The sequence below is a fragment of the Papio anubis genome, chromosome 1 (assembly GCF_008728515.1).
Source record: "Papio anubis isolate 15944 chromosome 1, Panubis1.0, whole genome shotgun sequence".
In the NCBI taxonomy this organism is placed as follows: Eukaryota; Metazoa; Chordata; class Mammalia; order Primates; family Cercopithecidae; genus Papio; species Papio anubis.
This window is the reverse complement of record NC_044976.1, coordinates 182,456,123-182,471,620: the sequence shown is the minus strand read 5'-3', so window position 1 is coordinate 182,471,620 and position 15,498 is coordinate 182,456,123. Positions and strand designations below refer to the sequence as shown.

Here is a 15,498-nt window from a genome sequence, read left to right as displayed (position 1 = left end):
AGATTCTTAATTCCTCTGTAGTGTTCAAATATTTTACAGCAAAAATATTACCAAGAAAAAAGTATTTTCATTTTGTAAAAATATCCTAATACATTGTGACTATTTTTCTATACTATATACATATTTCTATAGCATAATTTAACATTGCTATAAAGTATTTTGTTATATGGCTTACACCATAATTTATTTATGCATTTTCCTGTTGTGGGCATTGAGCTTATTGCTAGCTTTTGCTTTTATAAATATTAGTGCTGTAAACATCCAGAGGATGGTTTTAAATCTCTATGAGTAGACTCCTTTGAGGTGTTCAACACTGATGACTCCTTCTTTCTTCTCTTTTGGCTTTCCTCGTGGCCTCTCATACTTCAGAGGCTACTTCTGGCTGCCTTTTCAGGCTCCTCTTTCTTCCCTAGCGTATTTTATTTTTTTTCAGAGGTTTGAAAATCTATTATTGTTTTCCTTGAGTATAGGCTTTGATTTCATCTGATTTTTTTTGAGGCAGCAATTTCCTATTTATTTTAATTGACAAATAAAAATTGTGTATTTTCATTGTGTACAACATGATGTTTTGAAGTATGTATACAATGTGGAGTGGCCAAATTATTCTTCTAAAAATAACAGCTTTATTGAGATACAATTCATGTAATATGTACAATTCAGTAATAGTTTGTAGTATATTCACAAAGTTGTGCAGTGATAATCACTATTCAATTCCAGAACATTTTTATCATTCCCAAAAAGAAAATCCATACTGATTAACAGTCACTCAAATTTCCTCTTTCTTCTCAGGCCCTGGAAACACTACACATTTTCTGGCTCTATGGATTTGCCTATTCTGGACATCTCATGTAAATGGAATTATACAATATGTGGCCTTTGTGCTTATTTCTTTTTTTTTTTCTTTTTTTTTTTTTTTTGAGACGGAGTCTCGCTCTGTCGCCCAGGCTGGAGTGCAGTGGCCGGATCCCAGCTCACTGCAAGCTCCGCCTCCCGGGTTTACGCCATTCTCCTGCCTCAGCCTCCCGAGTAGCTGGGACTACAGGCGCCCGCCACCTCGCCCGGCTAGTTTTTTGTATTTTTTTAGTAGAGACGGGGTTTCACTGTATTAGCCAGGATGATCTCGATCTCCTGACCTTGTGATCCGCCCGTCTCGGCCTCCCAAAGTGCTGGGATTACAGGCTTGAGCCACCGCACCTGGCCCTTTTGTGCTTATTTCACTTAGCATAGTGTTTTCAAAGGTCAGCCACATTGTTGCCTGCATCAGAACATCATTCCTTTTTTTTTTTCCCAATAGGTTTTTGGGAAACAGGTCATAGTTGGTTACATGAGTAAGTTCTTTAGTGATAATTTCTCAGATTTTGGTGCACCCATCACCCAAGCAGTGTACACTGTACCCAATGTGTAGTCTTTTATCCCTCCTCACCTCCCACCCTTTTCCCCTGAATCCCTGAAGTCCATTGTATCATTCTTATGGCTTTGTGTTCTCATAGCTTAGATCCCACTTATGAGTGAGAACATACAATATTTGGTTTTCCATTCCTGAGTTACTTCACTTAGAATAACAGTCTCCAAATGCCATTATTTAATTCCTTTTTATGGCTGAGTGGTATTCCATGGTGTATATATACCACATTTTCTTTATTCACTCATTGATTGATGGGCATTTGGGTTGGTTCCATATTTTTGCAATTGTGAATTGTGCTGCTATACATATGCGTGTACAATCATCTTTTTCATATAATGACTGCTTTTTCTCTGGATAGATACCCAGGAGTGGGATTGCTGGATCGAATGGTAGATCTATTTTTCGTTCTTTAAGGAATCGCCACACTGTTTTCCATAGATCCCTAGCATTTTATGTAACTGGGTTACTGTCTGATTCTCTGGCTACCTCACAAGTTTGCCTTTAGGATATAATTTACTTTCTTGGCTTTAATTAAATGCAGATAACTGTCAGATCTCTATTTTTAGCCCAAATTCTTTCATCTTAAACTCCAGATCCATATATTCAGCTACTTGCTGGATATTTTCTCTTGGATATCTCAATGGTACCTCAAACCCTCACAGCCTAATCTGAACTCATCTCTCTCTCCAAACCTGTTTATCCAGTTTTGTTCATTGTCTCTGTGAATGGCATTGTCATCTCTCTAGTGGTCTAAATTATAAACTAAGTGTCATTTAAGATGTACCTTTTCCCTAACCATCCCGTGTCCATCCAGTCAATCACTCGGACTTACCTCTTAAATATCTCTTAAATCTTCCTTTTCCTTCTCTTCATTCCAGCAACCGCTATTTTGTTCATGCTCCTTTTCTCTTCCTCTCCTTCCCTTTCTTCCTCTTCTTTAAAGCTAGTCTCCTGTTGCTAGAATGATTGTTTTGAAATGCAAAGCAAATCAATCAATTTATTAGAGCCTCATTGCCTTCAGGGTAAGAGCCAATCATCTCCCTGGCTTGACAGTCTCGCCCTTTCTCTATGATTGCACTCCTGTTCATTTGTCTCCCAGTTTTTGTCCTATTGAACTAGGCGCTCTCAGAACCAATCATGTACATACAACATCCTCTGCCCAGAGCTCCTTCTTTTCCTTCCCCATCCTTCAAGAAAAAACTCAAACATTATCTCCTTCAGGAAACCTTCCTGACCAACTCCCTCTTTTACCCAGTCCCCTACCTTGTCTAAATCAGGTGCTCCTACTATGTGACTGTATGCATTCATTGTATATTCTTGTCCATGAAATTATAAGTTTCTTAAGGACAGGGACTATTTTTATCAACCTTTGTATCCTTGTCACTAGCACAGTACCCAGTTGCAGGATTAGTGCTCATTAAGTATTTTTGAACAAATAATTGCTAATATTTATATACATCCTTTAATCATCATACTGTTTCATCTCACAGGAGGCTGTAAAAGAATTCATTGAGCCTGAAATAGATGAGTCTCTTCAAGAGGATGAAGAAGAAAGTAAGGAGGATAGGAAACTTCAGGAGGAAAATAAAGAGAAAGCAGAAGAAGTAAGATTATTTGGTATTTGTTTTTCCTCCTATATACATACATACATATATATGTTTTAGAGACAGAGTCTTGCTCTGTCACCCAGGTTGGAGTGCTGTGGTGTCATCATAGCTCTCTGTAACCTCGAACTCTGGGGCTCAAATGATCCTCCTACCTCAGCCTCTTGAGTAGCTAGGACTACAGTCATGCACCACCATGCCTAGCTAATTTTTAAAATTTTTAAAATAGAGATGGGATCTTGCTATGTTGCCCAGGCTGGTCTTGAACTCCTGGTCTCAAGTGATCGTCTTACCTCGGCCTCCTAAAGTGCTGGTATTACAGATATGAGGCACCATGCCTGGACCCTTTATATATATATTATATATATATAGTGGGGGAAATTATATATATAGAGAGAGACACACACACAGTGGAGAATAGAAGTAGGTGGTCTGGAGTGAACTCTTTGGTTTCCTTCTTTTTCTCATATAGATTTAGCCAAGCCTGCAGAAATATTTATCTTTGTCACTTTATTTTCAGAGGAAGGGATGTTCCTTTTCCCTTCTAAATCCAGCCATTTTCCATTAGCCTCATTTATACCTATATTACCATTAACTACACAACCTACCTCTCATTCTGGTGCTATTTTTTTAGCCCTTCATTGCCACATTTTTCAGATAACACTTTGAAACTCCATATTTCCACTTCTTCAGCTCCCATTCTGAGCTGCCTTTTGCCCTCCTCCCAGGCCCATCACCAGACCTCTCCTCCCTTTACCCTGTCTTAACCCCTGCAGGGGCATTTGTAGTAATAAAAGCCCTTCCTGGGACATTTGTAATAATAATACAAGGATTACCAAAAATTGAGTGCCTATCATGAGTGATATACTTTGCACATATTATCTCTTATCTATGCAACACAACTTCAAGGTATATATTATTGCCCCCATTTTACAGATAAGAAAACTGAAGCTCAGAGAGGTTGACTGACTTACCCAAAATCATATAGCTGTAAGTGGCAGAACCAATATTCAAACCCAGTTAAGTCTGGCACAAGAGCCCTTGCTAATTCTTAGATTGACTACTACTGTCTTTGGCTTCTAAAACTCATGATTGCCTAATACTCTCTACAATGTCTTAATTTACTTCTCTGATGTGCTTCTTCTCTGTATATAGTTTAAGTGTTGGCGTGACTCCAGGCTCTGAACTAGGTCTTCTACTCACTGCACAGGCAGGACAACAGAACAAAAATATGATGTAACACCCAAGCCTATTTCAATTGTCATTTTCTGTTTTCTTTCTGGTAAAGTGTTTGGTATATAGAAGGCACAGAATAAATGGAAATTGTCAGAGGTGTCTTAACTAGAATGACTCCATCTTGAATAAAGTCCAGATAAAGCAAAACCTACTGGGTTAATTTCCCAGGAAATTGGACACTCTTAATCACAAGATGTTTATGGTTGAGGAATCGAGTCAATGGAAAAAGGCATTCTCAGTTTAAAAATGCGTTTCACTTTAAAGATAATGGTACTGTTACAGGAAAGGGGTCACGATTCAGACCCAGGAGAGGGTTCTTGGATCTTGCACAAGAAAGAATTCAGGGCAAGTTTGCAGTCCAAAGTGAAAGCAAGTTTATTAAGAAAGTAAAGGAATAAAAGAACAGCTACTCCACAGACAGAGTAGACTTAAGGGCTGCTGGTTGCCCATTTTCTTGATGATATCCTGAACAAGGGGTGGATTATTCATGCCTCCCCTTTTTAGACCATATAGGGTAACTTCCTGACATTGTCATGGCATTTGTAAACTGTCATGGCGCTGATAGGAATATAGCAGTGAGGACAACCAGAGGTCACTCTCGTGGCCATTGTGGTTTTGGTGGGTTTTGGCCCGCTTCTTTACTGCAACCTGTTTTATCAGCAAGGTCTTTATGACCTGTATTTTGTGCTGACCTTTTATCTCATCCTATGACTTAGAACCATCTGGGGAGGCAGCCCAGTAGGTTTTAGCCTCATGGTACCCAGCTGCTCTTTAAGATGGAGTTTTTCTGGTTCATACGTCTCTGATAGTACACTCATAAATTATTGCTGAAATCAACAGTTACATTAGAGAATAACAATACTAATAGCCTGTCACAAGCTGATCACCAGGCTTTATAATAAAGTACACTATTCCTAGCCTTAATCTCCTATATAAGCAAGCATTATATTTATGTAAGGGCATTTCTCCTCTTGCTTTCTGAGGATACCCTCCTCTGTAATAGAGTAATTTCTAATAAACTGCTTTTGCTTTACTATACTCTGTGAGTCACCCTGAATTTTATCCTGTGTGAGATCAAAGAACCTGCTCTTGGGGTCTGTGATAAGACCCCTTTTCTGTTGACAAAACCATTGCTGCTGCTACTACTACTACTACTACTACTACTACTACTACTACTACTACCTGTAGACTTAGTTCAGCCCCTTTCCTCTCTATTTTACAGCACCCGTTCAGCCTTTAAATATCATTTTCTCTGTTAATAATTCCTGAAGTACCTAGGAAGAATGCATGACCCTTTTCTGGGTGCACACAGCCTTTGGAACACACTTTTATGCTAACAGTAATCATGTTATACCATAATTATTCATTTTATTTTCTATCTCTCCTACAGTACTGTCAGTTCCTGGAAGCTGGAAGAAATCCTCTTTGTTTTTCCCATAGTTGTATCCCGTTGTCCACACTCCCCATCCCACCAGTTTTTCACAGCGTTTGCTATGTGAAAGTCTTCAAAAATGCTTGTTGTATGATTAAAGCAAATGAAAAATGTAAGCTTCCAACATGGTGCCAGGAAACTTGCTGGTGTGCCACTGTGTTACCCACCAGCTTGCTAACAGGTCCGCGGGTTTCTGTGTTCTAGCAACCTTCAACATCTACAGAGGAGGAAAAACTAATTCGATTCATTGGAGAAGATGAAAATGTTCATTCCAAACCTCTATTTGAAACAGATGTGTTGTCTTCCTGGGTATGTATCTGAAACCCAACTAGGGAATTCAACACTATTTAACATTGCACAAACATGATATGGTGCTAACATCACTTTTAGCTACTCCAAGGGGACCAGGGGTTCCTAAGTTATATATTTTACAGATATTTTTCTTCCAACATAATTCCTGGAAAACTCATATTTTCACCTTAACTTTACAAAAGCTTCTCATTCTCATCTTTAAACCTCTTTTTTTTGAGACAGAGTTTTGCTCTGCCTCCCGGGTTCAAGAGATTCTCCTGTCTCAGTCTGCGGAGTAGCTGGGATTACAGGTGCCTGCCACCATGCCCAGCTAATTTTTGTATTTTTAGTAGGGATGGGGTTTCACCATGTTGGCCAGGCTGGTCTCGAACTCCCGAATTCATCAGGTGATCCACCCACCTCAGCCTCCCAAAGTGCTGGGATTACAGACGTGAGCCATTGCACCCGGCCTAAACCCCATTTTAACATCAGTATTTCATCTCTTTCCTTAGTTTAACAATCTCTTGGTCAGTATTTGACTGATTTTTAAACATTCATTTAGTAGACTTTGTTGAGAGCTGTGATAATAAGCACATACTCCTAAGAACAATAATTGTCGGGAAACTGGAAACTTAGAGACAGTAGCTGTGGAAACTCAGCAAGAAAGCAGGTTTAAACTGTCTCCACAGAAGTTTGGTTGTAGGACCATGGTAGATTTCAGTCAGCCATTGATCAGTATCTCACTCTCTACAGAACACTGTGACTTTAGGAGTTTATGGATGGGCTTTATCCCACTAATTCCCTGAGGTGGTGGTAACATTTTGAGTGTATGTTGACATTGTACATTTTCTTGGATTGGAGGATCAATAGATTTTGTCAAATTTCTCCACGCTAAAGTTAAGAACCATTTCATTATTAGGGGTGTGTGAGCCATAGGCTCTTGGCCCCCTAAAGGTTTGCTGAAAAATCACTGGTGTGAGGCAAATTGATTAATAGGAGAAAAGGCATATAAATTTGTTTAACATGTATACACGAGACCCTTCAGAATGAAGATCCAGTTTCCCAGTGAGTTATGGAAGCTCATATACCATCCTGGGGCCACAGTAAAGAATACAGACTAAGTATGGCTAGAAACAGGTTACCTTGGTGAATCAGGTTAGTGACAAGACTGGTTGAGAGAGAGAGAAAAGGAAGAAGCTTGGCTGGCAAAGGTGGCCTTGTTATGTAGATGAAGCCTCCCTCAGAGAGAAGAGATAATAATGTTTATTTTTAGATTTCAAAAGGCATCAGACTCTCACTCTCTCCTGGGTCCTGGAAAGGCATAGAAAGGGGAAGGGGTGGTGACTGCTTTAATGGAAATTCTCTACAGATGCAAATTTTTCCCACAAAAGACAGCTTTGCAAGGCCACTTTTGTTTCCTGGCCAGGCAGTGGCTATTTCAAAATACGTCAAATAAATATATTTTGGGGGCAATATATTTTAATTTCCTTCAGCACATTCTCCCAAAGTGGTGCCTTGGGAGACATCAGAGAACTTTGAACAAGTTTTAAAAATAATACATCACTATGTTGGTCACTAAGACTGTGAGGCAAATATGTAAGAGGGAGCACTGGAAATGGAATACAATGTCATGAGATTTTTTTTTTTTCTTTTTCTTTTTTGAGATAGAGTCTCGCACTGTCACCCGGGCTGGAGTGCAATGGTGCGATCTCAGCTCATTGCAACCTCTGCCTCCCAAGTTCAAGCAATTCTCCTGCCTCAGCCTCCTGCGTAGCTGGGAGAACAGGTGCCCACCACCATGCCTGGCTAATTTTTTGTATTTTTAGTAGCAACGGGGTTTCATTATGTTGGTCAGGCTGGTCTTGAACTCCTGACCTTGTGATCCTCCTGCTTTGGCCTCCCAAAGTGCTGGGATTACAGGTGTGAGCCACCACACCTGGCCGAGATTTTTTAAAAAGGGAGACAAAGACAACGGATAGCAGCTTTTTATCTGCTAACCCCCACCAGTCCCAGCTACAAGCCCTCCTGCCTCAGACTTGGCTTTCCTAAAGTTAGAACTCTGGTATGCCGTCCAGGCTAGGCCCTGAAGCCAGGCAGGAAGCAGTCAGGAAACTAGGAGCGTGCAGCCTGGGAAAAAACTGAGGAGCATCACACGTCTTGGATAGTGCGAGGTCCATTGCTCCCAGGTACTGCCATTCTGTGTGATACTGGCAGTGCCATATAGATAGCCCAGGTAAAGAGAACATGGACCAGTAAGGTCATCTCTAAGCTTTTGAAAATTTGCTGCTGCTACTATAGATCACTAAAAACCAAACTGTCTAGGTTCTAATTAACCAAAAAATCTGGAGAGAGGACTGAAATGCCACATCCAGATGTACAAGTACTTGCAAGTTCCTGGAAGCCAAGAAGAATCACGTTCTTCCTGTGGAATGGTGGCTGGAGTACTGCACAAGTAGAAAGGGATCATGTGACTTCCCAGTGGGTCCTTCCTGCCCATTGCACAGACACAATCAATTATCTGGGAAAACAGCATTGCAGTAAAGAAAGAGTTTAGTTGACACGAAGCTGGCCACACCATGTAGGAGATGGAGTTACTACTCAGATCAATCTTCTTGAAGGCTCAAAGGTTAGGCTTTTTCCAAGATAGTTTGGTAGGCAGGAGGCCAGGGTGTGGCTGTTGCTTACTGGTTGGGGATGCGATCATGGGGTATGGAAAATGGTCCTCATGCACTGAGTCCATTTCTGGGTGGGGGCCACAGGACTCCTTGAGTTATGAGTCACAGTGGCACCATCCTGCTGTCAGAAACTTGAAAAGACATCTCAAAATACCAACCTTAAGTTCTACAATAATGATGTTATTTACAGGCGTAATTGGGGAAGTCGCAAATCTTGTGACCTCTGGAATAATGGCTGAATTCAGATCCCTCTCATACTCCTAACTTGGTGGCCTTTCATTAGTTTTACAAGGGTAGTTTAGTTTTGGGGAAGAGCTATTATCATTTAAGCTTTGCCCCTGCCCTGGAATGAGCCAAGTCAGCGAGTCTGTGAGACTCAAGCAAGATGGAGTCAGCCCTGTCAGATTTATTTTACCATCATAATTTTGCAAAAGTGGCTTCAATCACCAGGCGCTCAAACAGAAGAGGCCTAATTGTGCTATTCTAGCAGGGGACGAGGTTGATTGGTATTTGGGGATGTTGGTTCTCAGAGAATAGAGTTTCTTTGAACTAGCTTAGGATATTAGAGATTTGGCCCATGGGGTGGAGCTGGGGAAGGTGTGTCTTGATTCAGACTGCACTGCAGGACCTGTGGGGCAGGCAGGGCCAAAGCTCCATGTTCTTTCCATTCACAAAGCTGCTGGGGCTGGGGCTCCCTGTGGAAAGTTTAAGGTTTCCAAACTTTCACTGTAAGGTTTTCCTTTATTATTATTATTATTTTTTGTTTTTCCCTTATCCATTTTAATAGACACTCGCCTCTGGTCCTAAAAACAAAAATAACCATTTAGTAGGGATACAAGTCCAAGCCACCAGACCTATTGGGCAGCTGTACTCTGTCTTCCTGGTCTAAAAATACAACTCTCAGTGTTACCGGCACCATGGGTTCTTTTCTTGTAATCTCCCAGTATAAAGACTACTAGGTATAGTAGCAAAGAGCAAGTTTATTTAGCTTCTGTACAAGAGAGCCAGTGACAAGAAAGGAGAAGGATCAGGCTGTTCCCCGAGGGTAGTATGTGGTTTAGTTTTGTAGGGTTTTTCTATGGGGAAGGGTTATATCAGGGCATGTATAGGAGGGTTTTTCTGACACTCGCACAGTGGTTCACTGTGCTTCTTCATACATCATATGTAGCGTTAGCATTTTAAATCTCCATCCCTGGGTGTGACTTTTAGATTAAAGTGAGGAGGGGGTAACTATGGGTTGGCATTGAAGTCTAACTGTGCATGCGGGGCTCCAGGGAAGTCCCTAGCCCTCTAAAATAGGAGTTTGTTAATTAATCTTCTTGAGTCTTTTGTTACTGATTGGCTGAGAGTTAAATGAGCTAGAGCTTGAGTGGGGGGCTTTTTTTTTTTTCTTGATGGAGTCTTGCTCTGTTGCCCAGGCTGGAGTGCAGTGGTGCGATCTTGCTCACTGAAACCTTCGCCTGCTGGGTTCAAGTGATTCTTCTGCCTCAGGCTCCTGAGTAGCTGGGATTACAGGCGCGCATCACCACGCCCAGCTAATTTTTGTATTTTTAGTAGAGACGGGGTTTCACTGTATTGGCTAGGCTGGTCTTGAACTCCTGACCTTGTGATCCACCCGCCTCGGTCTCCCAAAGTGCTGGGATTACAGGTGTGAGCCACTGCACCCGGACAAGTGAGGTGCTTTTATCCTTTTCCTCTAGACCATCGTAAAATAGGGAACCAAGCAGCCCGCCTGGCTTATACGGGCAGTACATTTGATTGACACGGAAAGGAAAGAAAAAACAAAGGAAGAGTTAGGGAAGCAGAAGCCTCGTGGTCTACAGGTATAACTTACCATGTCCCTGGGAGCTCAGCTGGACAACAGCAAAGCTCCAAGAGATAGTTGAGTCCTGGGTTTCTAGTGAGAAGTAGCTCCAGACAACTAGGAAGCTAGGGACCTGAGCATGGAGAATTCCAGTTACTCCTAGTGTTCTCTCCTGTAAATGATTACAGTAGGGGATTTTCTAGCAGTTGTGATATGAGTGATATCTTAAGAAGAGTGGTGGTAAGTCATCATCAGGTTGGGCAGGTTACTTGCTTGACCTGAGCAAACAGGCCCCCTTCATGTGGTTACCTGGCAACTTAGCACCATAACAGAGGTCTGGACAATCCATTATTTCAGACTACTTAGTTATCCGGGAGATAGGACTTTTTGGGGATTATACTCAAAGTGGGCATCCACTTACAAAAAAAAAAAAAAAAAAAAAAAAAAAAAAAGGCCTGCCAGGCCATATACAAGCACAACTACCCAGTTTGGCAGTGTGCTTGATTTCACTGGTAAACCCAATGATCCCATTAAGCAGCATTAATTTTGACCCTGCCTTACTTGGAGGAAGGGCACTCTGCCTTTAGGTGCGGCCCAGTATAATCAGCTCTGAAAACTTATTACACAGCAACTCTGTGGCCCTCTTTGAATCTGAATCGTTCCAACATTGTTCTTGTAGGGCAAGCAGCTTGAATTCCATAACATTTCAGCTGACTGATGGAGATATGGGATGACTATATTCAACAAACTCTCCTAAGCATCTACCAAAAATGCTGAGAGCTACAGTGGACCCTAACTACAAGTGCTTGTCAGTGTGAATAGGGTTGCCCATAAGTCTCCTGCCCTAACAAGCAATACATTAGAAATAATCTCAGGCTCATCTTAAAGCTATGGGTCCTGGCTGTCTGTAAAGAGTTGAAGTATATGAGAAAGATAGGGGATTTTGCTGGATCACCTATGAACTCTTTTGGAAGGGTGAGTGGGGGCCAGAAAATATTGCTGAAAATCAACAGTATTTTCTTTTTCTTTCTTTCTTTTTCTCTTTCTCTCTTTCTTTCTTCCTTTTTTTTTTTTTTTGAGACAGAGTTTCGCTCTTATTGCCCAGGTTGGAGTGCAATGGCGCAATCTCGGCTCACTACAACCTCCACCTCCCGGGTTCAAGCAATTCTCCTGCCTCAGCCTCCCAAGTAGCTGGGATTACAGGCATGTGCCACCATGCCTGGCTAATTTTGTATTTTTAGTAGAGACGAGATTTCACTATGTTGGTCAGGCTGGTCTCAAACTCCTGACCTCAGGTGATCCACCTGCCTCAGCCTCCCAAAGTGCTGTTACAGGTGTGAGCCACTGCCCCAGCCCCAGCAGTATTTTCAACACAAGATTAGACTTTCTGCCTTTAACTCTGTCATTTTGGATGAAGGAGGCCCTTAGATGTCTGTGTTTTCCTCCCACAATACCTTGTATCCCAGGCACAGGTATTAAGAGCAGTGATTGATTTACCCATTTTATAACAACATCAGGGAAGGGCAATTGAAATTGGTGGCTCCAGAAAATATGTCCAAAGCTGATAGGAGCACCCAGTCCAACTAGGAGTCCAGAATTGAATCCAAGGAGCTGAATCTGGAGTGGGATCTTCCCTGATGCACTCCCAAGCCATAGAGATGCAACCCAAAGCCCATTAGTAGAGTCAAACCCCAGGAAGGCCAAGCTAAAAAAATCTAAAGGCAGAATTGATGTCAGACAGAGACTAACTGGAAGCTACAGCACATAGGCACAAGCAAGGAGGGTCCAATCCAATTGATTCCAAGAGCTGCGTGGTCCATGTTTGTCTCTGTTATATAGTGAGTAAAAGAGCACAAAAGCCAGAGGAAGGTTTGGAGCCTGAGAAGAAGGCCTGTGTCAGTAACTGTAATTAGCCTTGAGGCACCTGCATCAGTATATGGGTGATGCGTGGGGGATTGCCATCTGCCACACGTAGAGGATGCTAGCAGCCCCACAACCAGCATTTCAGACCACGGGAATGTCCAAAATGTCGTTTCAGACCACGGTTGGAAACTCTCCTATTGAAGGACTTGAAATGGACCACAAAACAATCTGTACTTGCCAGTATCAAAAGAAAGGGATGTTTTCCTAGCGTATTGTAACTCAATTTGTATCTATTGACAGAATGAGGAGAGAGTCAGAAGGCTCAAATGCACACAGGTAGTAGCAGACAATCCTGGTTTATCTTGGATTCCACCGATAGTTTTAGTTGTTTCATAGGACTGTAAACCATGTGTGGAATTCCAGTTCTAGAAGCCTCTGCTCTGAAACCCTTTCTTCTAGAAGAACAAATAAGTTAGTAGTGTATGCCATGCAGGCACAGCCACATCACATACATTTGGTTCAGGGTGAAAAATGATAGTGTGTACTTTCCAAACAAGTTACCCAAAGCAACAAAACAGAAAGAGAAAAATATGTGACAGAGAAAAGAAGAGTCTAATATCTAGCACAAAACTGAAGAAATTGGCCAAGTGTGGTGGCCAGTGCCTATAATCTCAGAACTTGGGAGGCTGAAGCAGGAGGATCACTTGAGGCCAGGAGTTCAAGACCAGCCTGGATAACATAGCAAGACCCAATCTCTACCAAAAAAATGAAAAATTGGCTGTGCATGGTGGTATGCACCTGTAGTCCCAGTCACTTGGGAGGCTGAGGTGGGAGGATTGCTTGAGTCTAGGAGGTCAAGGCTGCAGTGAGCTATGATTATGCCACTGCACTGTAACCTGGGTGACAGAGCAAGATCCAGTCTCTAAAAAAGAAAAAGAATAAATAAATAAATAAATAAATAGTGAAGAGACTAACACAAGTTCTTTTCTCTTTTAGAAAAAGGTAGAGTGGTATGATGGGATATGTGAGTGAGGATGAAAGGCTTAGATGCAGGTTTGCTTTAGCCCACTGGATCATGCTGTGATTGTGGCAGGCTGTCCGCCCTCTTCTCTCTCTGTTTCCGTCTGTAATGTAGACTTTACCTTGTACTTGACTCTGCTTGGGAGACATGGATGAATGAGACTTTAAAAGTACACTGTTCTGGGAAAATGTTAATATACAGTTAAAAATATACTTATAGTTTTTGTCCTCTAAATTTTCTCTCTCACCTTCCTCTTATATAGAGTCAAAATCCATTAAAGAGGTTATCTTTTTTCCGTATTTTCTTTGCCTGGTAAGATTTACATCTTCAACTGATATTTATGAAGTTCCCTAAGGAATTTAAAGACTTCATTGGATTTTGCAATGTGACATTCTTAGCAAAGTAAATTATTAGTAAGACAGATATACAAGTTAGCTTCCTTGATCTTTAACTTGACTTATAAAGAAACATGTTGACCCTTCTCCTTATTTTTTAAGTCTTTTTTTATTTCTCTGTTTCTTTTTGTTTTTACTGTTTCCCCTGCTGCTTCTTTACAATTCCAATCAAATTCTTATTCACCTGTAGCATGAATAATTTGGAAGCTTCTATGCTATCTGGCCACAGACAATCCCTATTTTTTTTTTTTTTTTTTGTATTAAGGGTGCGCTTAACCATCTATTAGATAGATATGGTTGGTAGAAAAAGAATATTCTGGAAGGTTTGATCCAGAACATCCTGAAAAAGTAGAATACCAATTATTGAGACTATCAGTTCATTCATATCTCATATTTCCTCTGTCAGAGAGAATCAGCTAAGCAAGGTACATTGGCCCAAAAATATCTTGAAGCAATGGCTGTAATTGAACATATGCAGGAGAAGTTACTGTAAGTATGAGTCAACACAATGGCAAGAGGATGAAAATGGGCTGGCCAGAAGGCTTGACTGAGAAATTCATACTTTTTGGCTTCCCTTTGGCTCTCCTGCTTTCTGTATCCTCACTAGGGGGATGCATATCTCCACATGTTCTGCTAGAGGCAGTAAACTACAGTGCCCTGGTGGGAACATCTTATCCATCCTTATCTACAGTGGAAAGATAGAGGAAGTCAAAGTATTTGTGTGTGTTGGAGGGGGGTGTTAGAGTGATCCAATTCAATATGTTTCTAAGAGATGACTTAGGGAAATAGATGGAACTAGGAGAAACTATTGTGCTTGGGAAAGAATGTTACATATATCAAAGAGTACAAAGGGTGATATAGTTAAGATGGCTGGGGATGCCAGGAGAAGAGCGTAGCCATGTAGACATATAATGTGCTGTAGTAGCTAAGAAGCACATCTCATGCTGGTTTATTTGATAACAAAAATTTGGTTTTAGAAAAGAAGGGACTCTGTTGAATTTAGTTTGTTGGATCACATCAATTAAGAGAAGCCAAAATTAACTCTTGAAAGGGAGTTCCCGGGCCATTGATGGAGAATTCCAGATACCCCAAATCAGATTTTATTAAGAAATGATAAATATATTCTTAAATAGCAGCATGATTTCTACTCTGACATTAGCATTCAGAGTTGCTCCTGGGCCTCAGTTCTCAATCAATCATTGATGCTGTTGCTTCCCTTATTTCTACCCTTCAGACACGTTCATCTAATCTCACTGCCTTTTTAGAAAATGAGTTTCTAAGTCAAAAATACTTTTTCAACCCTTTCTATTTTGTTGTGTTTCTCTTCCGTATCAGGGAGGTTGAAAAGAGAGCCAAACAGGCAGAGGAAAAGTTTGAAGATGCATATGAGAAACTTCATCATACCCTTATAAAAAATAAAGATCTAGAGGAATTAGTCATGACATCAAGAAAGGAGTCTAAAGGAGAGAAAGAAAATGAAGACAAAAGAGAAGTAAAAGAAGAAGAAGAAGAAGAACAAGAAGAAGAAGAAGTTAGGTCAGCAGAAGATTCCTCAAAATCTCCAAAGAAGGGTAAGCATTGCTTCATATTTTGCTTTATTTAGGTTGTATTTATGAAAGAAAATTTGACTGGGCCACAAGTATTGTAGAAGAACATTAATATATTTGGTGCTAATCTACTAGTTTATACTTCTCATAGGAATGTGCATATTTTAATCACATAACCATCTTATTCAGACAACTCACAAAAAGGAAAACCAAATGAATAACAAC

General features: G+C 40.9%; 1 protein-coding gene across 8 annotated transcripts in view; it reads left to right on the top strand.

Annotated features, from left to right (window-relative positions):
* Window positions 1-15,498, top strand: part of AXDND1 (axonemal dynein light chain domain containing 1) — a 185,677-nt gene that overhangs the window by 149,146 nt on the left and 21,033 nt on the right. For 4 of the 8 annotated variants that reach the window (XM_031658150.1, XM_031658151.1, XM_031658152.1 and 1 more), the window contains 4 exons: window positions 2,896-3,009; window positions 5,882-5,986; window positions 14,133-14,215; window positions 15,062-15,297. In XM_031658150.1, the coding sequence (XP_031514010.1) occupies window positions 2,896-3,009; window positions 5,882-5,986; window positions 14,133-14,215; window positions 15,062-15,297 (538 nt within the window). Of the gene's footprint in view, window positions 1-2,895; window positions 3,010-3,945; window positions 4,000-5,635; window positions 5,790-5,881; window positions 5,987-14,132; window positions 14,216-15,061; window positions 15,298-15,498 lie in introns of those variants that run through there. The other 4 variants (XM_031658165.1, XM_031658161.1, XM_031658166.1 and 1 more) reach the window with 4 other exon arrangements.